At 52.8% G+C, this 24,898-nt stretch overlaps 11 protein-coding genes across 11 annotated transcripts; 6 read left to right on the forward strand and 5 right to left on the reverse strand.

The window, feature by feature from the left end:
- Positions 1-90: 90 nt before the first annotated feature.
- BO72DRAFT_444055 (aldehyde dehydrogenase family protein) lies at positions 91-2,451 on the forward strand. Its single transcript, XM_040943728.1, has 3 exons — positions 91-536; positions 609-790; positions 850-2,451. Exons 1-3 carry the CDS (start codon positions 276-278, stop codon positions 2,291-2,293), a joined length of 1,887 nt encoding a protein of 628 aa, XP_040806100.1. The 5' UTR covers positions 91-275; the 3' UTR covers positions 2,294-2,451.
- Positions 2,452-3,908: 1,457 nt separating this feature from the next.
- BO72DRAFT_491717 (uncharacterized protein) lies at positions 3,909-4,191 on the forward strand (the record flags this gene model as incomplete). Its single annotated transcript, XM_040948211.1, has 2 exons — positions 3,909-3,929; positions 4,006-4,191. The coding sequence occupies 2 exons, from the start codon at positions 3,909-3,911 to the stop codon at positions 4,189-4,191; spliced, it is 207 nt and encodes a 68-aa protein (XP_040806101.1).
- A 54-nt stretch (positions 4,192-4,245) lies between these two features.
- On the reverse strand, positions 4,246-6,190 carry BO72DRAFT_511607 (uncharacterized protein). Its single transcript, XM_040949411.1, has one exon. It carries the CDS (start codon positions 5,811-5,813, stop codon positions 4,608-4,610), a length of 1,206 nt encoding a protein of 401 aa, XP_040806102.1. The 5' UTR covers positions 5,814-6,190; the 3' UTR covers positions 4,246-4,607.
- A 772-nt stretch (positions 6,191-6,962) lies between these two features.
- Positions 6,963-8,975, reverse strand: BO72DRAFT_464954 (ATP synthase D chain, mitochondrial; the record flags this gene model as incomplete). Its single annotated transcript, XM_040946667.1, has 6 exons — positions 6,963-6,992; positions 7,075-7,161; positions 7,224-7,619; positions 8,187-8,475; positions 8,547-8,605; positions 8,745-8,975. 6 exons carry the CDS (start codon positions 8,973-8,975, stop codon positions 6,963-6,965), a joined length of 1,092 nt encoding a protein of 363 aa, XP_040806103.1.
- Positions 8,976-9,442: 467 nt separating this feature from the next.
- Positions 9,443-10,618, reverse strand: BO72DRAFT_444060 (60S ribosomal protein eL14). The gene is made up of 3 exons (XM_040943729.1): positions 10,475-10,618; positions 10,060-10,323; positions 9,443-9,888 (listed from the first exon to the last, which is right to left on the reverse strand). Exons 1-3 carry the CDS (start codon positions 10,598-10,600, stop codon positions 9,829-9,831), a joined length of 450 nt encoding a protein of 149 aa, XP_040806104.1. The 5' UTR covers positions 10,601-10,618; the 3' UTR covers positions 9,443-9,828.
- An 854-nt stretch (positions 10,619-11,472) lies between these two features.
- BO72DRAFT_138874 (uncharacterized protein) lies at positions 11,473-12,093 on the forward strand. The gene has a single exon (XM_040939161.1). It carries the CDS (start codon positions 11,581-11,583, stop codon positions 11,890-11,892), a length of 312 nt encoding a protein of 103 aa, XP_040806105.1. The 5' UTR covers positions 11,473-11,580; the 3' UTR covers positions 11,893-12,093.
- BO72DRAFT_395115 (protein transporter YIF1) lies at positions 11,693-13,354 on the reverse strand. Its single transcript, XM_040941987.1, has 3 exons — positions 12,934-13,354; positions 12,312-12,875; positions 11,693-12,247 (listed from the first exon to the last, which is right to left on the reverse strand). The coding sequence occupies exons 1-3, from the start codon at positions 13,219-13,221 to the stop codon at positions 12,035-12,037; spliced, it is 1,065 nt and encodes a 354-aa protein (XP_040806106.1). The 5' UTR covers positions 13,222-13,354; the 3' UTR covers positions 11,693-12,034.
- Positions 13,355-13,411: 57 nt separating this feature from the next.
- BO72DRAFT_474292 (signal recognition particle receptor subunit alpha) lies at positions 13,412-15,762 on the forward strand. The gene is made up of 3 exons (XM_040947252.1): positions 13,412-13,736; positions 13,796-14,081; positions 14,134-15,762. The coding sequence occupies exons 1-3, from the start codon at positions 13,518-13,520 to the stop codon at positions 15,573-15,575; spliced, it is 1,947 nt and encodes a 648-aa protein (XP_040806107.1). The 5' UTR covers positions 13,412-13,517; the 3' UTR covers positions 15,576-15,762.
- A 459-nt stretch (positions 15,763-16,221) lies between these two features.
- Positions 16,222-18,857, forward strand: BO72DRAFT_420044 (MFS transporter). The gene is made up of 2 exons (XM_040942693.1): positions 16,222-17,963; positions 18,028-18,857. Exons 1-2 carry the CDS (start codon positions 16,527-16,529, stop codon positions 18,421-18,423), a joined length of 1,833 nt encoding a protein of 610 aa, XP_040806108.1. The 5' UTR covers positions 16,222-16,526; the 3' UTR covers positions 18,424-18,857.
- A 410-nt stretch (positions 18,858-19,267) lies between these two features.
- BO72DRAFT_444066 (GTPase-activating protein GYP7) lies at positions 19,268-22,736 on the reverse strand. Its single transcript, XM_040943730.1, has 6 exons — positions 22,639-22,736; positions 22,187-22,456; positions 20,748-22,119; positions 20,436-20,698; positions 20,058-20,376; positions 19,268-20,002 (listed from the first exon to the last, which is right to left on the reverse strand). Exons 2-6 carry the CDS (start codon positions 22,340-22,342, stop codon positions 19,557-19,559), a joined length of 2,556 nt encoding a protein of 851 aa, XP_040806109.1. The 5' UTR covers positions 22,343-22,456; positions 22,639-22,736; the 3' UTR covers positions 19,268-19,556.
- A 626-nt stretch (positions 22,737-23,362) lies between these two features.
- On the forward strand, positions 23,363-24,803 carry BO72DRAFT_511615 (aromatic ring-hydroxylating oxygenase subunit alpha; the record flags this gene model as incomplete). The annotated part of the gene is made up of 5 exons (XM_040949412.1): positions 23,363-23,473; positions 23,507-23,659; positions 23,714-23,895; positions 23,959-24,374; positions 24,427-24,803. The coding sequence occupies 5 exons, from the start codon at positions 23,363-23,365 to the stop codon at positions 24,552-24,554; spliced, it is 990 nt and encodes a 329-aa protein (XP_040806110.1). The 3' UTR covers positions 24,555-24,803.
- Between the last annotated feature and the right edge of the window lie 95 nt (positions 24,804-24,898).

Raw genomic sequence — 24,898 nt, forward strand, 5'->3', positions numbered from 1 at the left:
TCGTGCTACATACACTAATGTGTATATAATCTTCAAGTTGGGATCCTCATACTTGGACCTCGAATCGACCAGTTGAACCCCAAATGAACCCACCGACAGCACGCCCGGTGGCCCGTGCGCCCGCGTATCGGAGGGAGCGATAAACAATCGAACCACCCGGACTCTTTCCCTTTTGTGCCTCCCTCCCGCCCCTCCTGAACTGGTTTCGCCAGAGAAAAAAAAGTGTCTGGCACAATCCAACAGCGCCAGTTCACTCGTTGAAATCTCAACTCAATATGGACACGCTGGCCCAATTCGTTCCGCCGGCTTTCCAGCCCATCGTGGAACATCTCCAGATCCAAGGCCCGTTGTTGGGCGTCGCGTTGCTGTCGCTTGGCGCGGTGTATCTGGGTTACGTCTACGTTCTGAGCCAGAGGGAGGCTGCCGTCACGTTCAACGTGCCCATTCCTGCGGAGATTAGAGCTAATTGGGAAGGGAAGAAATGGAATCAGCTTGATGGAGAAGCGAAGAGGGTGGTTGAGGGGCAGGTTCGAGGGGTAAGTTTATTGTCCGTTTTCTGCTTGTGATTCGGCAGATCAGAAACTCATTCGAAATGATACCTGAAATAGCAATGGAACGACAACCTGATCATGAGCTACTGTCCCGCTGATGGAAGAGTTCTCGGCTCTGGAATCAAACCTGCGACCCCGGAAGACGTCGATCAAGCGATTAAGGCGGCAGCAAAAGCACAGGCAGAATGGTCCAAGACTAGCTTCGCGGAGAGGAGGAAGGTTCTACGGACTTTGCTGAAGTACATCTCTCTTTGTGTGTCCTGAGAGACTCTGTTGCTAACACTCGGGCCCGCAATAGATACGTTCTCGACCACCAAGACGAACTCGTTACCGCCTGCTGCCTGGACTCTGGAAAGACCAAGGTGGACGCTTCCTTCGGAGAAATCCTGGTGACCACTGAGAAGCTTAAATGGACCCTCGACCACGGTGAAAAGGCTCTGACGCCGGAATCGCGCCCTACGAACTTCCTCATGATGTACAAGAAGAACATGGTCACCTACGAACCTCTGGGCGTGATCTCGGCCTGCGTTTCCTGGAACTACCCCTTCCACAACTTCATCTCGCCCGTAATCAGCGCTATCTTCGCAGGAAACGGCATCGTGGTGAAGCCGTCCGAGCAGACGGCCTGGTGCACGACTTTCTTCCTGGAGGTCATCCGCGGCGCCCTGACCAGCTGCGGCCACCCTCGCGAGCTGGTCCAGAGCGTCGTCTGCCTTCCGCGTGTGGGCGACTACTTGACCTCCCACCCAGGCATCTCCCAGCTCACCTTCATCGGCTCCCGCCCCGTGGCGCACAAAGTCTGCGCGTCCGCCGCCAAAGCCCTGACGCCTGTCACCGTGGAGTTGGGCGGCAAGGACCCGTCGCTCATCCTGGACGACTCGCGCACCGTGCATGAACTACCGGCCATCGCTTCAATCCTCATGCGGGGTGTCTTCCAGTCCGCGGGACAGAACTGCATCGGCATCGAACGCATCGTCGCCCTCCCCGGCGCCTACGACCGGCTTCTGGACATCGTCTCCGCGCGCATCGCCAAACTCCGCCTGGGCTCCGTCCTGTTGTCACCCCAGGGCGCCCCTGACGTGGGCGCCATGATCTCCCCGGCCTCGTTCGATCGACTGGAATCCCTGATCCACGACGCCGTCAAGCAGGGCGCCCGCCTGGTTTGCGGCGGAAAGCGGTTCTCCCACCCTGAGCACCCACTCGGCCACTACTTCACCCCCACGCTGCTCGCGGACGTCACACCGGAGATGCGCATCGCGCAAGAGGAGCTCTTTGCGCCGGTCTTCGTGCTGATGCGCGCCAGCTCGGTGCCGCATGCTATTGAGATCGCCAACTCGACTGAGTACGGCCTGGGTGCCAGCGTCTTCGGCTACGACCCGCGGGACACCGCCCGGTGCATCAAGGAGATTCGGTCCGGGATGGTCTCGGTCAATGACTTTGGGAGCTACTACGCGGTGCAATTGCCGTTCGGCGGCGTCAAGGGCTCCGGGTACGGCCGGTTCGCGGGCGAGGAGGGCCTCCGCGGCGTGAGTAACCTCAAGGCCGTGTGCGTGGATCGGTTCCCGAAGTTGATGGCGACGAGAATCCCGCCGCGGGTGGACTATCCGATCAATAAAGGGGAAGGTGCACGGGAGAATGGTACGGGGGCGTGGGAAATGTGTAAGGGCGTGGTGGAGACGGGATATCAGATTACGTTGGCGGGCAGAGTGAGAGGCATCCTGCGGTTGTTAGGGAATATGTAGGGCTGGACTGTATCTCTACGCGGGGCGTGTATACCTGTATATTAGGGCGGGGAGTTGGCTGTATCATATTAGTTACATATACATTAATCATATCGCTGCATGGACTTCAGTGATCGACAGTTCTGGCCCTGCTCTGTTACCATTTGACGAGGATGACTGCCAAAGTGACATACATCCACCAGGACCAGCTCACCAGCCAAGTCACCAGCCTTACTCATAATCACCACCTGCGAACTGCAGGATCATCCTCCGAACCTCTGCAGGGGCACCGCCAACTACGTATGAGGATTGCCAGCAGCCCAGAGTATCCCGTCGCAAATAGGGCTGAGTGGCTGGCCCATTGCTATCTATTGACATCATCAGTGGTAAGTTTTACTGCATAAGATGTAATAAGTACAGCAGCGCAGATCACCATCTCCCGCGGCGGCGGCGGTGCCCGCCCTCCGACGAAAACGCGCAACACAACAACATCATCTCGGCCAACACTTTCCACAAACGAACGGACGAGGCTTACCCCTGACAAGCCCAACCTTAAGACCAAGGGTTGTACTAGGGTCGTACTATGTCATAAGCACTGCATCCACCTTTCGTAGACTTTTTACCCCAGACCAAGTGGAGACTTGTGGACTTGTGGACTTGTGTCCCCTTCATGCCCGAAAGTCAGGTATCCATGATGTTATACTGGCTGTGCTCCATACCGAGATATGTCATTGGCTTGTTGCCATCAGAAAAGCTAAGGATCACGTGCGACTGTGCCCCTTAAACCCTCTTCAAGAATTAGAATGCGAACCGTGCTTTGGCAGTATGAGTACGTCCTGTGGTGGACTGACGTATGACGTCACACCGTGAAGTAACCCTCAGCCGCTGTCCAGATGTGAGTGCGCAAAAGGTGCAGTTCTAAGGAGGATGTGGTTCTCGAACCTGCCAGCCTTATCGGTGGCGAGACCCTGTCCTCACTTAGTGCCTCTACATGATCCTATAGTCCAGTTTAGTGATAGTAAGGGTAGTGTACCGGAGTAGTACGCTCGTCACGATCCGCAAGGGTTTTTCCCATTTCCGCATTAGGAGGGTCAACCAAAGCCTGGCATGGCGCCGATGCGAACCACACAGTCACAAAAAAAAAACGATGTCATATGTCGTTATGACGGCATCATTGCTTGCTTGCAATTTGCAGTTTCTGTCCCGTGTTTGATACTCGGTACTCCGTAGTGTGCTGATCTTTTTTCCTTTTTTCTTTCGTTGTGGCATGTACACTACACTAACCTCACTACACACACACACATACATCATTCGAGAGACTACGAGAACCAACCCTTAAGTCTGTCTGGCTGTGCCCTCCCTGCTTCGGATATTTATACTTCACTCCCCTCCTCCTCAGGAACCAGATCCAAAAGCATACAATGCGTCCTTTCACCGATACCACTGTCCACACTACTGCTTCTTCGAGTTATTCGTCCCAGGGAACCAAGACTGAGAAATAAGTGCCGATTACTTGCCACTGCCATTCCTAAAGACAACAAGCAAAGCTATACCTACAACTACACCACCACTACACTACCACAACTACACCACCACTCCACACACAGATACCAAACCCAAGAAAACATAAAACAAAATGGGCGCCGTCGTCTCCTGTGTACGTCCCCTGGCTTGGGCATTCTTCCCGAAGGTGAAAGCTAAGCGACCTATGTGCTAACAATCTCCACCAACAGATCCAAAGCGTCTTCCACGCCATCGGCGCCTGCCTCATGGGCATCGTCAACACCATCGGCTCCGTCTGCAAGGCCATCATCGACGGCATCGTCACCCTCTTCGACGTGATCATCTCGTGCCTCACCTGCGGGTACTGCGGGAACCGGCGGCGGACGCGGACGCACGGCCGGAGGTCGAGGGTCTAGATCTTGCCTGAAGAAGATGTGAAGAGGAGGGGGAAAGATACCCTGCTGGGATGGGTTGGGGGTTCGCTATACCCTTTCTTTTTATTCGTGGCTCGGATTTGATCTACCCTGATCTGATCTGATCTTCGTTCTAACGAGGTTACGACTTATGGACTGCGCTGGTGGTTTTCGTTTGCGTGTTTCATTCCGTTTCGTTTCGAAATCGTTTACTTGTCTCTTGTTGGTGATGATGATTTTGATATCCTATCCTGAAGTTTTTATGGATTCTCTTCCTTGAATTAATATGATTCTTTCCATATCTACATCCCATATGTTTATGCATATGCATAATGATAATGTAACACTGTCCCGAGATTAGAGTATCAACCGCTTCCGCCCACATTATACATGATAGTAAGAGAGTCCTCCTCCCCTTCTCATCGATATACATCTACTGCAAGAAACCCAAGTACGCCCCCCATGCCCGCCTGCACCAACAACCCCCTCACCCTCTCCCCCTCCTCACTCGTCAGCCCCCCTTCCCCATCCCCCAACCTCTCCTCCACCAGAACCCTCACAAACCCATCCCCCGGCCCATCCGCATACTTCACCGCCGCGCAGAAATGGTTCACGGAGACGGGCCACGGCACCGGGAAATCATACCAGGGCACCCGCACCCTCAACCGGAGGAGCGTCCGGAAGACCGCAAACTCCCGCGCCCGGATCGTCTGCCGCAGCACGCGCCGGGACCGGTCGTGCGCCGGCGTGTCGTCGAGGGACGCGTCGGCCGCCAGCAGCGCCAGGAACTCGAGCTTGGCGGGGCTCCAGGGCGGGGACAGGAGTTTGTCGGGGATGCGGCAGGATAATGTGCCCGTGGGGCTGGGGATGGTGCAGGCGGGGAGGCGGTAGGTGTTGGCCGTGGTGGCGCTGGTGGTGCTGGTTGCTGTGAAAGGGTGCGTGGAGGAGTAGATGTCGTTGGGGCTGCGGATTTGGAGGGCGCCGAGGTGGAGGTAGAGGGCTATTTTGTGGGGGTTCCTTCGGTGGGGTTTGGTGGTCGTGGTTGATGATGTTGATGATGTGGGTGATGTTGGTGATGGGTTGGGGTAGGGGTGGGCGTGGAGGATTAGGTCGCCTTTTCCGGGGCCGTTGCTGCTGCTGCTGCTGGTGATGGTTTGGCCGGCACGGTGGATGAGGCTGGATAGCTGCTCCTCCAGTGAGAGGAGGGTGGCTTCGTCCTGCTGCGAGAAGAGGAAGTCCCTCCCCGGCTGGCATTTCTGGTGGATCGTGTGCAGGAGGTAGTCGCGTTGGCACTGCCGGATGAGCGGCAGGGTGCACCAGCGGCAGGCCAGGAGGGTGGTCTGCAGGTCTCTGCGTTCCACTGGGGATAGTGCGAAGAAATCGAGGGGCCGGGGGAGGAAGTCCCGTGTGAAGAAGTGCGTGGCGGCGCTGGCGTTGGTGCTGCTGAATGCGAGCCGGATGAGCCAGGTGTATAGCGCCGGCGTGGACAGGGCTTCCGCGAGCCGGCGAGACGCGCGCGGAAGATTGACCTCGAGACTGTGCAGGAAGATCTCCTGGATGATCTCGACGGGGAGAGATTCGAGTCTTGAGCCTGCCGTGGCTGGATTGCTGGGAGGAGGAGGCATTTGGTGTTGTACACTCCTGATGTAGATGTATGATGTATGTATGCACTTCAACAAGTTCTATGGCGAGACGCCTCTCAGTATCGGCCCTGCGCTGGGGTGGATTGTGAAGATTGGATGCTCAAGTCACGCATTGCTTTTGATCACTGTGAGTACTTCGAGAAGCAAAGAATCAATTGAGATGTGATGTACTGTCCTTGGAGGAGATCGAGCATCGCTGTGCGTCAGAGCTGCGCCGTTGCTAACACTAGGTGGGTCTAGTGCTCGCCTCTTTCATGCGGCAACATGTCTCATTGCATATAAGGGGACAATGCAAAGACTAATGAACATTATCCTGTATAAGGGATTGTACTACTCATACCCCTTTGGATATAGTTCAGGATAACAATTCCACGTAGGTAAGTTTAACAGGAAACGTGGTTGGGCCGATCGGGGAATCCTCGGGTGGACTTGCACGTGGTAGATGATTCTGTGTACATGAAGTAACTTTGATATCTATGCGTGACCTCTAGTAGTCACAGTCTACCTGGAAAGAGACACTACATCTCTACTGTGTCAAGATATCAAGGTTATCTTGGATAATCGTGGTATATGGGAAGAAGAGCTATCAACACAGTCTACTTGATACCGGAACTCCTGAGATCGATGATTGACACATCCGTATGGTGCTATAGCAATCCTACTTCATCTGACGATGGAATATAGCTTGATACTCTGAAGATACTGATACTTGGCCGGGGTGCTGTATTTACGACAATACGTCAACACCCCTTTCCATGAGATGTCGGCCTTCGTGTCTGCATCACATTCGCGCAGGGATACATGCTCTCCTTTGTACTCAGCGCACACCAAGACCTTGACAAGCCATTCAAGCATCGAAAGAACAGACGATGCATATTCAACCCATAATTGACACATCGAACCTACAGCCTACAACCAAATAAGGATGAGAAAACGATAAATTGAACATCTTTCTATACATAGTCCTACAACCAGCAATCACACGACCAGACAGACAAAAGGGTATCCTAGCTGGCCAACATGCTTGACAGATAAGTACGAGAACAAGTCTTGCTTTGTGTGTTGTGTGGCTATATCTGGAGGTTGCAGGACAAAGGTGGACGGAAATGGCATACAAGGGATTCAGCCAGTTTAGACAACGGACATCTCGCCGAAGCGCTCCTGTAGGTTGCAAAGCATGGTTAGCCTATTTGTTTCTCATGACTTTTATATTACTGGCACAGTCAATGGTTGGAAATCTCACCTTGTAGCCGGCCGGCATCCAGCGACCCTTCTGGACAAGGGAGGAGGTCTTCTCGTCGATCTCGGGCTGGGCAGCAGCAACCTCGTCCTGGAGTGGAATGGTCTGATTAGCAAAAATCGAGGCGGAAGGTCGGAACGATCGCAACGTACGACGGTGAGGTCCTCGAAGGGACGGGCGGTCTCGATGTTCTCGAGGGTCTTCTGAAGGTTGCGGAGTTCAACCTCGACCTTGCCCTTGGTCTCCTCGGCGCTCTGGACAGCCTGGGCCTCGAAGGCGTCGATGGCCTTCAGCTGGCGGTTGACATCGTAGGTGGCGGGCTTGAAGCTCTTGAAGTGGCTCTCGAGCTGGTCGACGATGGCCTGGTTCTTCAGCACCTTGCGGTAGTGGGCGAAGTCGACGGTCTGGGGCTGCTCGGACAGGACCTGGACCTTGCGGCGCGCGTCGTCGTTACGCTTCTTGAAGGCCTGGAGGGAGGCAGCGGTCTGACCGCGGAGACCGAGCGAGCTGGTCAACTTGGTCCAGTCGATCTTGAGAGCGGCGCTACGCTGTAATCCAGGCTGTTAGTGGGCAATCTCGCCGGCTGACTGCGTCAGAATATCTGCAGAGACGGTGGAGACATACGGCGGCCATTTTGAATTGTGTTCTGGGAGGGAGTGGGAGGGAGAGGGGAGGTCAACGTGCAAAGCTGGAGAATCCGGGAGGTTGAGGGTTGACTCGGCAAGATTTGGAATGGGGATGGTATCACGTGACCCGCATTTCCCGTCTTCCGAACGGCCACAGCACCACCCGCAGCCAGAAAGGCCAAGGACTTAAGTATGCAGTGATTGTTGTCACTGTGCCACCTCTACAGTGCCTGAATATTAAAAGTACTGTAGATGCACACCCACTACAGATTACAGATAGAGAGCTTAAGAATATTTCTGGATCATTCAATTCTGCTTTTGAGCCAATTGATTTACACAATGGGACTTGCCAACGTATCCACCCGAGAGGACATCATTTTGGCTGCAGACCCACAATCCAGCCTGCCAGCAGGGTCGATACAGCTCACCCACTGGCGCGTGCGGTTAAGGTGACAACGCTTATATGCTAAGAGCCATGATGGAGTTGACAATGTCGTTGTCGTTCTCCCGAAGAGCCTTCACGGCCTTCTTGCGAGACACATTAGCCTGGGCCATAACCAGTTCGATGTCCTTCGCCTCAAGGCCAGACTCATCAACCTCCTCGCCATCATCCTCCTCCTCCTCCTTCTTGGCCTCAGCCTCGGGGGCCTTGCCCTGAGCGTGGTCGTGCTCGTGGTCGTGACCGGCGTGCTCGTTGGCAGCGGCCTCGGCGAGCTGCTGAGCAGCGGAGGCCTGGGCCTGGGAGTTCAGGTCCTCGATCTTGGCCTCACCGAAGATGCTGTAGGAACAATGTGTAAGCTTGGGGTCATCCATTGATAGTCTGAGGTCATCACAAAAGAAACCACGTACATCCAGGTGTTGCTGGTAGGGGAGCGGTAGACATCGGGCTGGTTGATGACGAAGAGGATCTGTTGTCGAGCTCGAATTAGCCATACTGCTGCCACATTCCTCGTCCGCTCGCCGACACGCCTCCGAAAATTTCACTGTAGGACGGTTGCCGAGCGATCGCGGATAGCGGGGTAAGAAGGATTCGGTCGCAACTCATACGTTCTTGGGGCGGCGGAGAGTGACACGGGTGATGCCAGGGACGTGCTTCAGGCCGAGTTTGCCAATGGCCTTGCGAGCCTTCTTCTCGTTGCGAGAGTGGATGGTGACGGCGGCACCACCGGGGATGGTGGGCTCATCGCCAGCCTCAGACTCAGAGTCGCTGCCGGCATCCTCAACCTGGGTCTTGGGGACCTCCTCGTCGGGAAGCTCTTCAACACGGGGATCGGCCATTTTGTATGTGTGTAAGTTGAGTAAAGCCTAAAGTGGGCTGAGATGGTGGTTCGAAAGGTCAGCAATTCGCACGGTAGTGGGACTCGCACAGGTGGTGGTTTGGGACGAGGCTCGAATTGGGCCTAAGAGACCCAGAAATTCCCACAAAACTGCAGGAATTCGCCAAATTCAAGCGGAAACGGCATCTGAGCGGTCACAAATTCCATTTGAACGTACCTGGACACAGAATAGGGGACTGTGGTGGATGGAGGGGATTTTTTTTGCCTTGGTTGGAGTTGGGAAGACTTGAAGCTGTGTGAATGTCATCCTGCCGAAAATCGTTAGCGAGCTTATTGGGGGGGCCCTCCCTCTCCCCCCGGACACACAAGCAGCGGCTCCTCTACAGACCAAGTTTGTCTGCATACAACCAACTAGTAGCTACTGAGTTACGCTGTTATAGGCAATCTTATAGTTTTTAATCTTCGAAGCCTCAATCTAGACCTAATCTTGAAATTAATAAAATTTACAATAAAAGTCCCTTTTTTTTCGTCTTTTTTTGCTTTGAAAGTCTAAATCGTGTTCATTGCCCATTTCCTTCTCAGGAGTTGACCCGCTGATGTCAAGTCGAAGACCCAGTTGTATCATAAGTCATATACTCGCTGAAAGGCGCTCGTTTCAGGCGGCGAGCGGGTTTCAGCTTTCCATGACGTACGAGAACAAGCCATGTCAGGATATCAAAGGTTCTTGAATCATTTTTATGCTGTCAAATAATGCATACAGCGTAATTTTTTGCTGAACATAAAATTAACCCATCAGCAAATAAACCCCGTCCTAAGGCACCCTGTCACACTTTGCACCGAGCCCCAATAACCATCTATGCCTTGGGAGCGGCAGCTCTGAGCTTGGCGTGAGCCTTCTGGACCTCGTAACGAGCCTGTAGAGTTGGAACATGTCAGCCTTCGTCCATTGTCCCTGCGCGCGTCCAGAGAGCCATCCCATTCCACCGCCGAGCCCAAAATAAGCCCCAATATAGCCCCGTTGTCCCTTCTCAAATGGCTCTCACATGGCGCGCGCATATCACAAAATCCATCCCTGTCGCACGTACCTGCTTGCGGAGTCTGAGAACCTTGAAGCGCTCGAAGTCGGTCAGGTTCTTCCGGCGCTCGATGCGGTCGGTCTTCTTAGCGAAACCGCTCTGAGCCCACTTGCCATCGATCTCGTTCTTCTCCCAAAGCTTCTTGACGGGGCCAGTACCGGCAGCACGGGGGAGCTGGGGAATAACGAAGTGGGTGAGGGTGGCGTGGGAGAGGGGGAGGACGTGGCGGGGGACGATCTTCTTCTCCTCGGTGGAGGGACCATCAACCAGAACCTAATCGGGTGCAACTCGTGTCAATTTTCACATTCATGTTCATGTTTCCCTTCCCGCAGTAGAATCCCATATTCCGTCTCTTGTGTTTTCCCGACCGAGATCTCCGGGGTTCCTCCAACCACAAATTCCGCGCGAATTTCATAGAACGTACACGTCTGTGGTCGACAATCTCGACAATGGCGGCGAGCTTGCCGGTGTAGGGACCGCTGCGGATCAGCACAACGCGGCCAACCTCAACCAGCTTCCATTGAGCAATCTTGACATCGATATCGGCCATGGCGAAGGCTTCCTATTTTTTTGCAGAACAAAGAACGACTTTAGTTTGGATGTTGCGTGCGTGTGTGTGTGTGACAGGGTGGTCGTAGAATTTGGGGAAGGGCGACAAGAACTCACGGTCGACAGACTCCGGGTGGGACGGTGGTGGTGATTTGTTGTCGAAATGTCGGGGTTGTCGAAGGTCGTCCTAAACGCACAAGTCTCGTCGCACTCAACGGGGGCTGACTGGATAGCGAATTTCGGTGGTTGCGGCCCTTCGCCCACAAGAGTCTCGCTTAGCAGCCAGTAGCAGCCCGCCGCCGGGTGTTTGCGTGCGGCCTAGGGCTGCTTCCGCTCCTTAGCGCCCTCCATCGGCCACCGGATATTTTCCGCTCCGAGCACCGCGCCTTTTAAGCTTCTGATTCAGCAGCAACTGTTTGCTGGTGTTTCTGTTCTCTCCGTGTGTGTGTGCAGTTCTCTCTGCAACGTTCCAGACTTTTGGGATTTGGAACTTCAGGACAAATGTGGTTCTGATCGTGACGATCAATCAATCGCCTTGAGGCTTTGAAGCTTCAATTGCTCATAAGCTACACTAACTTCGACAGTGTACGTGCATCGTGTGTTGTACTGGTATGCATACATCTATTTCTTTTGCACTTCCTACCTCGCTCAATCCTTACATGATGCGGTAATTTGCGATTGACGCAGCGTCTGTGATGCCCTCGCCGGGGTTTTCTATACAGCGCTGCCGCATGATATTTAATTCTTACATATTCTGATATCCTCAACACTTCGTCTTCTGTTGCTTCTCACATTTCCATGTGTTATTCATGCTGACATTGCGAAGATCTTAGCAGCAGACTCGATTCTTTCGCCTTTTTAACACGATTGTCCACTTCGAGATATTGGTATGCATACCACTTTTGCTTTCATCTGCCCTCCCCAGTTCCGGTGATTAAAAACATGATATCACGCCTAGATAGTAGTTGATGCCTTCTGGCAATGATATTTCCCTCATCACCAAGATCTCTGAGGAACATCCTTAAATCCAGACTTTGGATCATCACTCATCTTTGCTTTGACTGGTTTCTAACCTTGTGCAAATCCAGGTCCCGTCTCAAGTCTATTATAGCTCTCTTGACTCAATGCTTATCTCTTACATTTCCCAAAATTCTTCACATTGTAGAATCGGTTCCGCGTAGACTAGTATCCTCCGTCTGGCTGGATGTTGTAACATTGTTATATCGAGCTTGGTTACATGTTAACAGAATTGATGGCCTGCGTAGTTCAGAGAAAAAGTTTCAGCGCTATTAAAGATCTAAATATATGCGAAAGTGACACATGGTAAAGCTTTACGTGGAAAGATGATGAGGGGCCTACATCAACCCCCTGTTTCCCTTTCGTGAAGTCCATCTATATCATTAACTGTAATCGACCGATTACGGAGACGAGGCTATTACGATGAACCCGCACCCATCCCCGCGACACTAGCAATTGGGCCCTCGCGACTCAGCACCCACATGAAGATGAACTGGATGATGTACGCATAAACGAACAGGAACTGGGTACGGCGGTTGCGCTGCGAGCGGGCAACAGTGTGCATAGATCCTGAACGCATGGAGGCGTCACTAGTGGAATCCGGAAGCAGAACGTATTTGAGGGAGCGGAGCTAGGTTGGACAGCAAGAGTTAGCTAGCGACCCGGCAACTACGGTATCACCACGGGGTACGTACCAGGAAGAAGGCGTTAGCCAGGAACGTGTAGATAAAGACAACCCAACCAACCCAACCACCGGTGCCTCGGCCAGGCGTCAGGATTTCAGACGCCAAGAGCGTGAGGATGATTCCGACGAACTTATACCCGGAGTAGGCAACGAGATCGAGGAGCTGAGACTCGTTGTTGATGCTGAGGATGTACATTGCCAGCTTCAGGCACATGATCTCGAACAGTATGACCGCGATAGCTGTCGTGGTAATCGACCCTAGGAGCTCCGGGTGGAAGTTTCCGCGGAACCCTGCCAACATGGCCGAGAGCAGAATGTAGGTGACCAGTGCCATCACAGGGATATACATGTCAGGCGAGTTCAGATCATCACGCGGCGGAAGGAACATGGAGGAGTACTGCTGCTGTGAGATTTGGCCGTTGGGGCCAGCTGCAGCCGTTGTCAGGCGTGCTTGTTGACGGGACCAGGGCTTGTGTCGCCATGGGAAGAGAACGAGGGAAAGCTTGTTCAGGACGTAGGAGTTCGAAACGTTGAAGTAATGCTTGAGGGCCGGAATGGACACATATCGGTTTAACTGGGGGGGTGGAGGTTAGCAATGAACATTGTCAGAATGCCATATCGGCGCTGCTTACGTTCTGCTCCATATACTCCTGGCCAGCCATCATCGCCGTCTTCCCGACCTGAAAACTCATCTGCGCCGTTGGATCATTGATGAACTGGCCGAACCCCGGGCCGTAGGTCCCACTGCCACCTTGCGCAGGTGCGGGTTGGTATGGGTTGCCATAGCCCGCGGATTGAGACTGCTGAGACGTCGGAGGCGGCGGCGAGCGCATCATTGGAACTGTAGAGACATGCTGAGGCACTGGGTGGTGAAGCGGAGGCGACTGCGCCGGAGGTGGAGCAAATGATTGGCGATACATGTTTTCTGAGAGGAGTGTCGAAGTCGAAGATTTAAGACAGGTTGAGGTTGGAGTCGATGGGATGATATTGGGGGAGTTCGTGGGGCGCCGAAGCGGCAGAGAGCTACTTAGTGAGATTTGCACAAAGTTGGAGAGATGAAGGTGTTTATACGTGGCTGAAGTCCGCCGCTCCTTCCGCTCCCCAGCTCAGCTTGCCGCCCACGCCCACACATTCCCCACCCGCGCGGACCTCATCATCAACCTTCCACTCGATTATTACATCACCCAGCAAATATCTCGAATCACCCTCCGCAAACATGTTGGAATCCTTCGAAATCCTCGACACCTCGGGTGTAGTTCTCTGGTCAAAGTCCTACGCCCCTGTGGGTGCCCACGTGGTCAACAGTCTTATCAGTGATGTTTTCATCGAAGAAAAGACCCAGATTCAAGGCCCAAATAGTACCTCGCCAACTTTCAGAAAGGAGAAGTATACCTTGAAGTGGAAGAGAGTCAAGGAATTCAATCTCATTTTTGTGGTATGTGCCTTCTCCAATGCAACTTGCGCTTCGTGGCTTCTAACAATGCTGTGAGTCAGGCCGTCTACCAGTCTATTCTACAGCTGGGCTGGATCGACAAACTCCTCGATAATATCGCTACCCTGTATATCGACCTTTACAAAGATCAACTGAGAAGCACTCGCGCAAGGATAGTGCAATACCCGTTCGACAAATACTTTGACCAGCAAGTGCGCGAGCTCGAGGGCAGCTCCGGATTTGTCGCATCGGAAAGTTCTGTGGCGAATGCAGTTGATAAGAAGGATCCGCTTGTCTCGTCTGACAATGGGGGCCCACCACCGCCATCGGTCTCTGGCCTCATCAAAGGTATGTTTTACTGCGTGCCCCCGATTTCAGGGCCTTACTGACGGTCGCAAAGCGCAGCAACAAGCTGCGCTCGGCGGCGTGGTCACCTCAGATGAGGGTACGCCACCCCAAACTCCAGACATTTCGAGATCGACAACTCCCGTTGCCGGTCATATCCTTACCGCCAAGCTAGGCCCCGGAGGTCGTATGTCGCGCCGTGGACGCAAAGCCGCCAACTCCAGCGCCAATGCTTCATCCGGTGACGAGAAAGGGCGAAAGGATAAGACTCCAAAGAGTGGAAAGAAAATGCGTCGGTGGGATGCAGACGGCTTCGCTGATGAGGACGATGGCCAGGTTCTGGACTACTCGGCTCCGGCTGATGCTGAGGGAGCACAAGTGCCAGCGGTCGAGGCTGTCTCCGAAGATTCATGGGGTCGGAGAACTGGTAAAGGCCAGTTCGTGCTCAAGGATCTCGGAGATGAGATTCACTCAATCCTTGAGAATGCAGAGAGCGAGAAATTGAAGGGTGCTGCTTCTTCCGGTATCGTTGGCTCGGGGTTCAACGCCATCGGTGGTCTCCTGCGGAACATTGTCGGCGGTAAGGTTTTGACGGAAGCTGATCTAGAAAAACCCTTGAAAACGATGGAAGATCATCTCCTGAAGAAGAACGTTGCGCGGGAAGCGGCGGTCCGACTTTGCGACGGTGTCCAGCGGGAGCTTGTCGGGAAGAAGACGGCTAACTTCCAAAGTGTGGATGCAGCCCTGCGTTTGGCCATGGAATCCTCCTTACGCAAGATCCTGACACCAACTTCTTCTCTCGATCTCCTTCGTGAGATTGATGCTGTCAGATCTCCCACGACCAAGGAGGCGAATCCCCGTCCCTACGTCATTTCGATTGTTGGGGTGAACGGTGTCGGAAAATCAACTAATCTTGGAAAGATTTGCTATTTCTTGTTGCAGAACAACTACCGTGTTTTGATTGCGGCCTGTGACACTTTCCGGTCCGGTGCAGTGGAGCAGCTCCGTGTTCATGCCCGCAACCTCAAGGAACTTAGCCAGCGTGAGACTGCTGGTGAAGTGGAACTATACGAAAAGGGTTACGGCAAGGACGCAGCGAACGTCGCCAAGGACGCTGTGGAATACGGCGCAGCCAACAAGTTCGATGTTGTCTTGATCGATACCGCAGGCCGCCGCCACAACGACCAGCGTCTCATGTCGTCTTTGGAGAAGTTTGCCAAATTCGCTAAGCCCGATAAGATCTTCATGGTCGGCGAAGCGCTCGTTGGTACGGACAGTGTGATGCAGGCCCGTAACTTCAACCAGGCCTTTGGTACGGGACGAAACCTTGACGGCTTCATTATTAGTAAATGTGACACTGTGGGTGATATGGTAGGCACTCTGGTTAGCATGGTTCATGCGACGGGTATCCCAATTGTGTTTTTGGGTGTTGGTCAACACTATGGTGACTTAAGAGGGCTGAGTGTCCCTTGGGCTGTCAACTTGTTGATGAAGTGAGTAGTCTTGTGCGATTTAAGATTCTAACGCTAGAATGATGATGCTATAGCTAGTCTTTTTTAAACGACTCTAGAATTATTTATGGGACAAAATGCCAGTTGAAAATGCACACATGATCTGGCAAGGATTTTTCTATGGGAGTAGTCTTCAGTCCATCCAACTCCACCACAACAAATACAAAACTCCGTACAAATGTTCAAATATATCTTGGTGGCAGCAGGAGTATACTAGAGATGGAACTCTCTCAAGAGATGAGAAACAAATCCACAGAGTATGAAGGATCAAAAGGTGCGTGCGATTATCGGCATATATATAAGTAGTGGCCGATATAGCCGCCATTTCTGCTGGTCCTACTGCACTTTATCGGATCTGAGGCGAAACGGACCAATAGGCTTGACTTCCGATGCAGAATCCCATCGCGCTGGTCATTTGTGCCACCAAAGAATCGAACAAGCCATAACTTAATACCAGCGTCTACAGATGATGTTGTTGTTGTTGTTGGCCTATTAAGCACGTGGTGGTGAGCGTGACCACAAGCTGGAGCGGATGAGTCAGCTGCAAGCCTGCAGAGGGGCTTACATCATCTGCAGGGCCTCGCCGATGATCTTGTGTGGAGTGGAGTTACTCCGCGCGCAACATCTTCGAGATCCAGTCTTGCTGCTGACTGCGCTTATCATCATTACTCCCTTTCTTTCTTCCCTGCTCGCCTTCAGCTTTGGGACACGGATCTTACGCGGTTGAAAGATCACTTTTTATTTGCGTTTCACCCCTTCAATCGCTTTCAGTCGTCATATCCTGGGGGCTCCTACGCCCCCCGCACTGCGAACGACGTGTGACCCTTGAGCTCCATCATCTCTGCTGAAAACGCAAGGGCGGCTCACCGAGGCTGGAGACACGACCTTCGTTCATTCCACTATCATTCAGATCATCTTAGGACCATTCTTCGTGAAAATGAGGACAGACGAGCAGGGTCCGTTCAACCGGCGACACTCTTCCACCCTCCACTACCAAACCTTCGACACCCCACCGCCAAAGTCTCGCGGAAGACCGAATTCTGGACAGTCTGGATCGTCTGGCGGAGACTCGCATCATCAGCAGAATGACAATGGCTCCGAGCGCGGGTCTGGGTCACCACTCCCGAAGCGGCAGATGGCCATCCTAGCCTTCATCTCCCTGTGCGAACAAACGGCCTTCAACTCGATTAGTCCCTACCTACCCGAGATGGTGTCGTCATTTCCTGAAGCTGAAGCTCGACCGAATACCGTGGGCATGTATGTTGGAGCGCTGGCTACGGCCTTTGCAATCGCGCAGCTTGTGACCAACTATTTTTGGGGCTGGTTGTCGGATCGTGTGGGCCGGAAACCGATCATCCTCCTGGGCACCATTCTTACGGCACTATGCTTCTGTGCGTTTGGATTCTGCAAGACACTATATCAGGCTATTGCGGTACAGGCGTTAATGGGTGCGGTCAATGGCAATCAGGGTCTCGTATCGACCTGTCTCGGTGAGATCACCGACCGCAGCAACCAATCCAAAGCGTTCGCCTATCTCCCCGTCTTGTATGGCATCGGAGGCGTCACCGGCCCCATCCTTGGCGGGTTGCTGATTTTCCCCAAGAACCCATTCGACAAGAGTCAGCCCAACCCATACCCATACGCCGCCCCAAACCTCATTGCGGCGGCAATCCTCATTGTCGACTTTGTCGCTTCGATTTTCCTCCTCGACGAGAGTCTTGACGATGCGGATGCCCTGCCCCATTTTGGCCGGCGCGTTCGGGCCCTGTTTGCCTGGCTCTGGCAATGGACCAGCTCCGCCAAACGCGCGGGATGGATGAAACCACCGCATCATGCTTCATACCGCCACCTCCGAACACAGTCCGCCGACAGCCAGGATCACGACAGCGAATTGGACTCGGCCTCGGAGGTCTCCGAATCTCCCCGCCCGCACCCGGAATCGTTGATGCAAAGTCAAATCTGGAATCGGGACACGATCTTGCTCCTTTTGACGTACCTTGTATTTGCCCTGTGCAACGTCTCCTTTAACTCGCTCTTCCCCATCTTTTCGCAAGCCAGGCCCCCATTGGGCCGAGCTCTCACCCCCTCAGAGATCGGTCTTGCCCAGGGCTTCACGGGGCTCGTTACCATCATCTTCCAGATCTGCATCTTTGGAAAGTTGCGCGACAAGATGGGCAACCGATGGTCTTACCGTGCCGGACTGCTGGGATTCGTGGTGTCATTCCTCCTTATGCCCTTCATCGGGTACAAGGGCAACGACACGGATAGAAGCGGTGTCACCGGCAAGACCGCTCTGATGGCCATTGAACTATGTTTTGTCTTGCTGATCAAGACTGTCGCCTCGGTAGGCGGGTTGACCAGTGCACTCTTACTGGTATGCACCTCTTCCCGAGCTCAACACTTTGAAAACATTTCTAACGAATTGCAAAACCAAATAGATCACAAACTCCGCCCCGGACCACACGGTCCTCGGCTCTCTGAATGGCCTCGCGCAAACTCTCTCCGCCGCCGGCCGCGCCGTCGGACCCCTCATCTCCGGCAGTCTGTTCAGTCTGGCCTCCCGTCTTCCTACCAAAGGCGAAGCCATGCCCTTTGGTGTTTTCTCCGCCGTCTCTTTTGTCGGATTCATCCTTAGCTTCGGTATCCGCGCTCGTTCCCTCGAAGCGGAAGACTGGGAAAGCGACGACGACGATGACGACGACGATGAGGATGAAGACGACGCCGGCGACGACAACACCAACAACACCAACACCAACAACACCAACACCACCAACCACGAACGAAGATCCTACAAACCCGGCAACGAAGACGAAGAAGCCCGTCCAGCTCGTTAGAGTTGTCGAAGATATCGAGATAGATTCCCTTTATTCATTGTTTTGACTATCGTATGTAAACCGCAAGATGGGAAAACCTCTCATCCCTTGCATGGAACAAGAAAGCAGAAAGACAACAGACAGCCAAAAGAAAAGAAGAACAAGAACATCTACATACATATTCCTCCAAGCGGGATTAACGACCGAGACACGACGACATTCTCTTTCATTCTTCTGGTTTACTTGATCTTGTACCGTTCGGCTTTTTGATTTATTGATTTTGTTGCTATTGATCCGATAGAGGCAAAGCCAGCGCCTGCACCAAATCCAAAGCCGCTGATTATTCTGCTATTCTGCGTGTTTTGTTTAGGTTTCCCAAAAGAGCGGTTGTTCCTGTGTGTGGGCTTTTGTGCATAGCTGGAGTTGGTTTTTTTTTTTTTTTTTTTTTTTTTTTTGTTAATCTTCTTAGCCTGTTTTAGAGGGGACAGGGGACGTGACGGGGCAGGGATGTACGTGTGTAAATACTTAGGTTATTGTTTATTGTTTTTTGTTTATCCTCGAGTGTATGCATTTCTGCTTTGCTTGCTTTTCCTGTATGGGGACTTTTGGTATTGGGTGGTGAATGGGTAGGTTGGGTTCTAGCTTGAGGTCGATCGATGTGCTATTCTTTTGCTAGGATTGAGTACTGTACTCCGTACTCCGTACTAACTATGCCTTCGGCGCTTCCGTTACTTCGATCTGGGTAGTGGGGATGTTATGCAATCGCGAAGATAGAGGATCATCCACGAGACTACACATACAGACGGAGATAGAGAGAGAGTTAGAGAGTGAGAAGGAGAGAGAGACTAGTGAAAAACACTATACCGTCATCCGTCGCTCTGCTTCCATCGGGGAGATACCTAGTCATAACCACGAATTGAAAGGCTACGTCAAGATTCGTTCCAGGTACCTAACTAGAACACGACTGGAGAGAGAAACGTGATGATCAAGTCACAAAAGTCGTACAGGACTGAAACTAAGTAGCGAGAGAGGGAGGATATAGTATTTGAAAAAGGCAAACCCAAACCAGTCACAGGTATCATTTCACATCATAAATAATCATATCAAGAAAACAAGGAGAGAACTAGCTACTGGTTAGACTCTTGGAGGATGTTCTACGAACGTCGCTCGGATGTCCCCGCTGTCTCCTGTTGTTGTTGTTGTTGTTGTTGTTGTTGTTGTGGTCCAGGTTTCGACCCTTGTCGGGCCTTGCGAGCCCATGGGATGTCCTTGGCGAAAAGTTGTCTTAGTTCCGGGGAGATGACCTTTGCGTCCTTGTCGCCTGGTCGGTTGCTGGGTCCGGCGGCGGTGCTGCTGCCGGTGGCGAAGCCGGTGGATTGCGGAGGGCGTTCGGGGGATTTGCCCTTGTTGTTGTTGTCGTTGGTATTGTCACCGGCAGCAGGGGAGTCCGTAGTGGGTTTGCGTTGGTAGGCTGCTGGAGATGGAGAGGGGAAGTTGTTTTTCTTGTCGATGGCTTGGACGGCTCGTTCGAAGCGGTGGAAGAGAGATTCGGCGCGAGTCAGGATTGGGACGAGTTCCATGGTGTTGGATAGTTCGTTGACTAGACAATACATTAGCATGAGGGTTGGGAGACGTGCGAGAAGAGGATGACGTACTGTACTTCAGGACTTCATCGAACTGCTTCAGATGGTCCATGATCACATCCCTGTGCTTCTCGAGGATTGCCAGGGCAATGAAAAGGTGGAAGCTGCTCGACAGGTAATCCGTCCATAATGTCTCCCACAGACGCAAGACGTCCACCCATTCGAATTCACGCTTGTACCAGACCAGGAGCATGCGAAAAAAGAAGAAGAAGTTGGTACTATCAGCAGATTGGAGGTGGAGGTAGAGCTGCGGATCCATGAGCTGAACGAGGTGGTCCAATGTAGTCAGCTGTGCGCGCATGCCGGATTGATCCCGGAGGAAGTTTTGTTCCTGGTTCACCATGTTAGCATAGCATGAACAGCTTTTGTGTGCGGAGAAGAAATCTTTACCATCCTGTCCATGAACCCGACAAAGGCCCAAAATGCAACGGCATCATCCTGCATGACCGCATATATTGGCGCTAAAAGATCGCTCATGCCTTGGACATATCCAAGATCAGGGTTGTATTCGTTATATGTCAGAAGCATGTCTTTCATTTGTTCTAGATGCACGTTCGTTCCGGTCTCGGCAAAAGGCGAGTCAGGATCTGGATGGGGGATGTCTTCGCCAGCAAATAGGGGTATCGTGCGATCTGTGCGATGGACATCTTTCTCTGCGGGTGCGTCAGTTCTGAACAGTCATGCAGTCCTCAAAGTACCTACCTATTCTGTTCCTCTGCTCTTTCCACCAGTCATACTCTTCTGCCGTGGAACCGCCTTCGATCATCTTTTCCCACCAAGCACCTTTCAAACGAATGTACTCGTCTCTCTTCGAACTGATCAGAGCCTGGCGCTCGTCGCGACAACTATCCCACGGATACACGCCGAGAAGGAAAAGCCATGCCTCTTTCCGGACGCCGTCGTTGGGGTCCAGACCACCGTGGAATATTCGCTCCTTCACTTCTTCAACAGTCACTTGCAACCGGCCCGTATGCGGGTCGAAGAAACCCTCCCACTCTTTCAGAGTCACTGTTTTCCGGCGCTCTTGGATGGACAAGGTTCCCGTCTCCAGTTCTAGGATCTCAAAGTCGCCCACCGAGCTATTCTCCATGCCAAGCACATCCCGCGCAGTCCAGATGCGCTGGTTCCTTTCGCGCTCACTCTGTTCCGAGATGCTCATGGCCCAACGAGCAAGATAGAGCCTAGCGCTGTCGAATTCATCCTGCAGAGTCTGGATCTCAGGCGTCCTCATCAAGCGACGAACCTGGGGAGGTATCCTGGGGTTGTCCGCCAATTCATTCGCGGTTCGCCTGGTGAAGGTCGTAATCTTGCTGAGCGATTCAAGAACTTTCCACCGTGCTTCCTTAAGCGTCTTGACAAACGGGTCCATGCCAGCATCTGGTTGTCTGCTCCCCCCAGGTTGCGCTGGAGCAACAGTCTGGTCCTGTGAGTTCCTCGCGGCGTCCGAAGTTGGTTGTTGTCCGAAGGAGATCCTATCCTCCTCGGACGGGTTTATGAGATAGACGCTGCTGTCCAGAGCGGACCGTTGCACCTCGACGTATCTGCGGAGCCATCGCAGCACCTCGTCCCCGCCCCAGAACACACTCCCATCCTCTCCAAAGGGATCGAAGCTCTCCCGAGTTCTCTTCTTCTTCTGCAGTATCGTCGACTCGCACTCGCTGTCGTGGAAGAATAGTGCGGGGAAGCTGTCCCCGGCGCGGGTGTTGATCACGAGACTGCCAAACCACCATCCCAGACTTGGCGGTCGCACAAGGAGTGAATAGATCTCTGACAGGGGCACGGCGAAGGCGTAGAGGCCTATAGGGTCTTTGTAGGTGGTCGTGGTGGGGAGAGCGGGCACAAGGTATTTCTGTCGCGGAGGGGAGGCGTCGTCCGATAAGTCAACTTTGACGTAGGTGCTGTAGGCGTCACCAAGGGAGGATTCCGGTACCCAGGCGAGGAGGTAAGATGAGATGTCTTTGGTGTGGTTGGTAGCGGTAGAGGTTCCGGAGGCATACGGCAGGGGCTTTTGTTGGATCAGGGCAATAAACCCAGGGATATTGTCTTTAGAGGAGGGAGTGGGGTGGACATAGACCTATGATGCGCGGAGAAAGGCGGGGTTAGCTATATTGACAGCGACACTCAAGCTTGGGAGGACGGACTTTGCTCTTGGAGAATAGAAGCTTGACTCCTCGGCGGGAGGTCGAGTGAGAGATCGTGTTATAGTCGTCCTCTTCGTCATCGCTGACATCGTAGTAGGAAGCCGTGGGCGAAGGCGGCGAAGGCGGGGGCGTGTATTTGACTCGGTTGCCTGCCATAGTGATAGCTCGGTCGCACACGGCTATCTCATCGGATTTGAGTTGACAGTTGCAATGTGCTAGCGAGAGTTTCGAAGTATGCTATGGTAAGAATGTTGACAAAAAGGAGACAAACTAAGTAGGATGGCACAAGTCAGCGGACGGTCCGAGGAGGATTGCGGAGAAAAGACGAGTGGATGAATGTGGTGAAAGAGAGAGAGAGCGAGGGAGGGAGGGAGAGTCACGGCGGAAGGTCACGACGTAATCATCGGACGACCCACCACGAATTTCCCATGTGATTCGCAGCCGTTCCTTACCGGCCTTCTTGAATATCTATAGAGATCTATAAGATACAACTTGAATGCAATTCAGACTGCGCAAGAGGTGTTTGCCACAGAGTGTTCGATGCTTGAAATCAGACAGACATAGCAGAGGACGTAACTTATCTTACCTTCTGACAAATTTCATCGCCACCGGCAGGAATGATGGTCCGCAGCCAGGCAGCAACTAAACCCATCGACATTGCGCTCATCCAAGGCATCAGTCATTTACCAGAGAGAATCTAAAGTCTAGGTATACGGAGTGCCCATCCATCATTGAAGTCTTCTGCCAAGAACCAGAATTGCGAGTCCTATATTTACTACTTGCCCCGCGTTCACAGAACGCCCGAAGCATCTCGACACATACTCTGAATTACTCACTACCTTGGTCTTGCAGCACCGATCGAGCTTGGATTGCACGGAGGGCATCAGCAATCTGTGAATGGCCAATCTATCGGTCATACGTCCAGTAATACTCGAGCCTCCATGGAACGCTGCAGTGCAAAAGTACAGTCAGTACATGTAGAGAACCGCCAACACGGGATCTCATAACCTCTTCAGGAAACGATACGCCTGTCCAATGGAAACTTCTGTGGCTGCAGGTCACCACTTCAAGGCGCATTGCATCCGTATCTATAAGAAAGGAAAGCAGACCGACCAGCGGAAGCTTGGATAGATAGCTGGCGCCAATTCTGATACTGACCTCAAAATCATCTCGAAAATGCCCGAACTTCATCGTACTTTGCCTGCATCCTGGTATCGTAGTCAAGGGCTCTATCAACTTGAACGGAGAGCCGTTTTTCTGAAGGCAAGAGGCCTCCCGCTTCAGTGTGTTCACACCCCCCTAACCGAATCACGCCTCTAGTCATGGTATCTTTTAGGTCCCGTCACTCGATTCCGTGAGGTGGGCGCACAAGTCGCATATGAGATCGCTCAGCGCCCACTGGTTGCTTTTCGATGCTCCGGAGATGGCCCTTATCCTGGTGCAGAGGAGATCCAGGTGCGATGCTTGAAGACGGTAGGCTTGGAGACCGCACAGTGATCGAAAGACATAGCGCTGAGAAGGCTACAGGAGCGACCATTAAGACATCATGTTACTCCCACAGGTCTGGTCTTCGCAGCCCTGGGGGACGAGGCCCCGGATTTCCACGAGTATTTCCCCGAACTGGAACCGTTGCTCCAGAAAGTGAACTTCACCAAGCTTCCGTACCGCCACAGCATCAAGTATGAAGGTCGATTCAACTGGAAGACTATGTATGAAGTGGTCCAAGACCACCAGATGGCGTCACAAAGCTAGGCTGATTGATGTCAAACCAGGGTGGATGGCTACCAAGAGTGCCTGCATTGCCAGTACACGCACCCGTCCTTTTCCGTCTACTACCCCCCGACCTCGTACGCGGTGCACAACCATCGGAACTTCTCACAGCACATCGCCGACCCCGACAAGCCGGATGATGGTCTGTTTCTCTACTTTTTCCCGAACTGCACCTTGAATGTGTACGGCGGGGGCATGTCGTCGTTCCGCGTCTGTCCGACGGAGGATCCTAATGTAACGAGGATGGAATTCGACTACTACCACATGGAATCGGGCGAGAAGTTCGAGCAGTACTACAAGTTTGTTCGGCAGGTGGCTATGGAGGATTACGAGCTGTGTGAGAAGGCCCAGGATAACCTTGTCAGGGGCATTTATAGCGAAGGGATCTTGAACCCGGAGAAGGAGAATGGGGTATCGTGTGAGTATGCTTCCTTAGGTCTGTGAATTGTTGAGATGCTCATCTTTCCCAGTCTATCAGGGTCGTGTGTTTGAGCTTGTGTGCGAGCAGTATGCTGTTGATCAAGCGGAACAAGTAGGGAGTAAGAAGGCAATGGCATATAAGGAAGGAGCTGAGATGACTATGGCTGTTGTTGCATGATACCGGGATGGAACGGTGCGGACATCCGTGATAGCTAAATGGGTGGTTTGCCATCAACGTTCGAGGCCAGAAGCAAGAAGGATCGTCCCATAATTGTCCATGCTGCTTGTAAGCAAGATAAGAACTTGTTAATCTCAAGTCTAATGATCGAATGCAGCTCAATCTTGACCGTCAATATCGGGTGACCATTTGGCACCGTGGACCCTGGATAGTCTCACCAAATCCGGCAGGTCAAAGAGGGGTATGATTCAAGAAGAAGTCTAATCGTATCACAGCATGACAGTCTCCTACTGGCCGACTCTTGTGGTTCATGCAGGCCGGTGGAGACGTATTCCAGCGCTCTG

The sequence above is a fragment of the Aspergillus fijiensis genome (genome assembly GCF_003184825.1).
Source record: "Aspergillus fijiensis CBS 313.89 unplaced genomic scaffold BO72scaffold_3, whole genome shotgun sequence".
Taxonomy (NCBI): domain Eukaryota; kingdom Fungi; phylum Ascomycota; class Eurotiomycetes; order Eurotiales; family Aspergillaceae; genus Aspergillus; species Aspergillus fijiensis.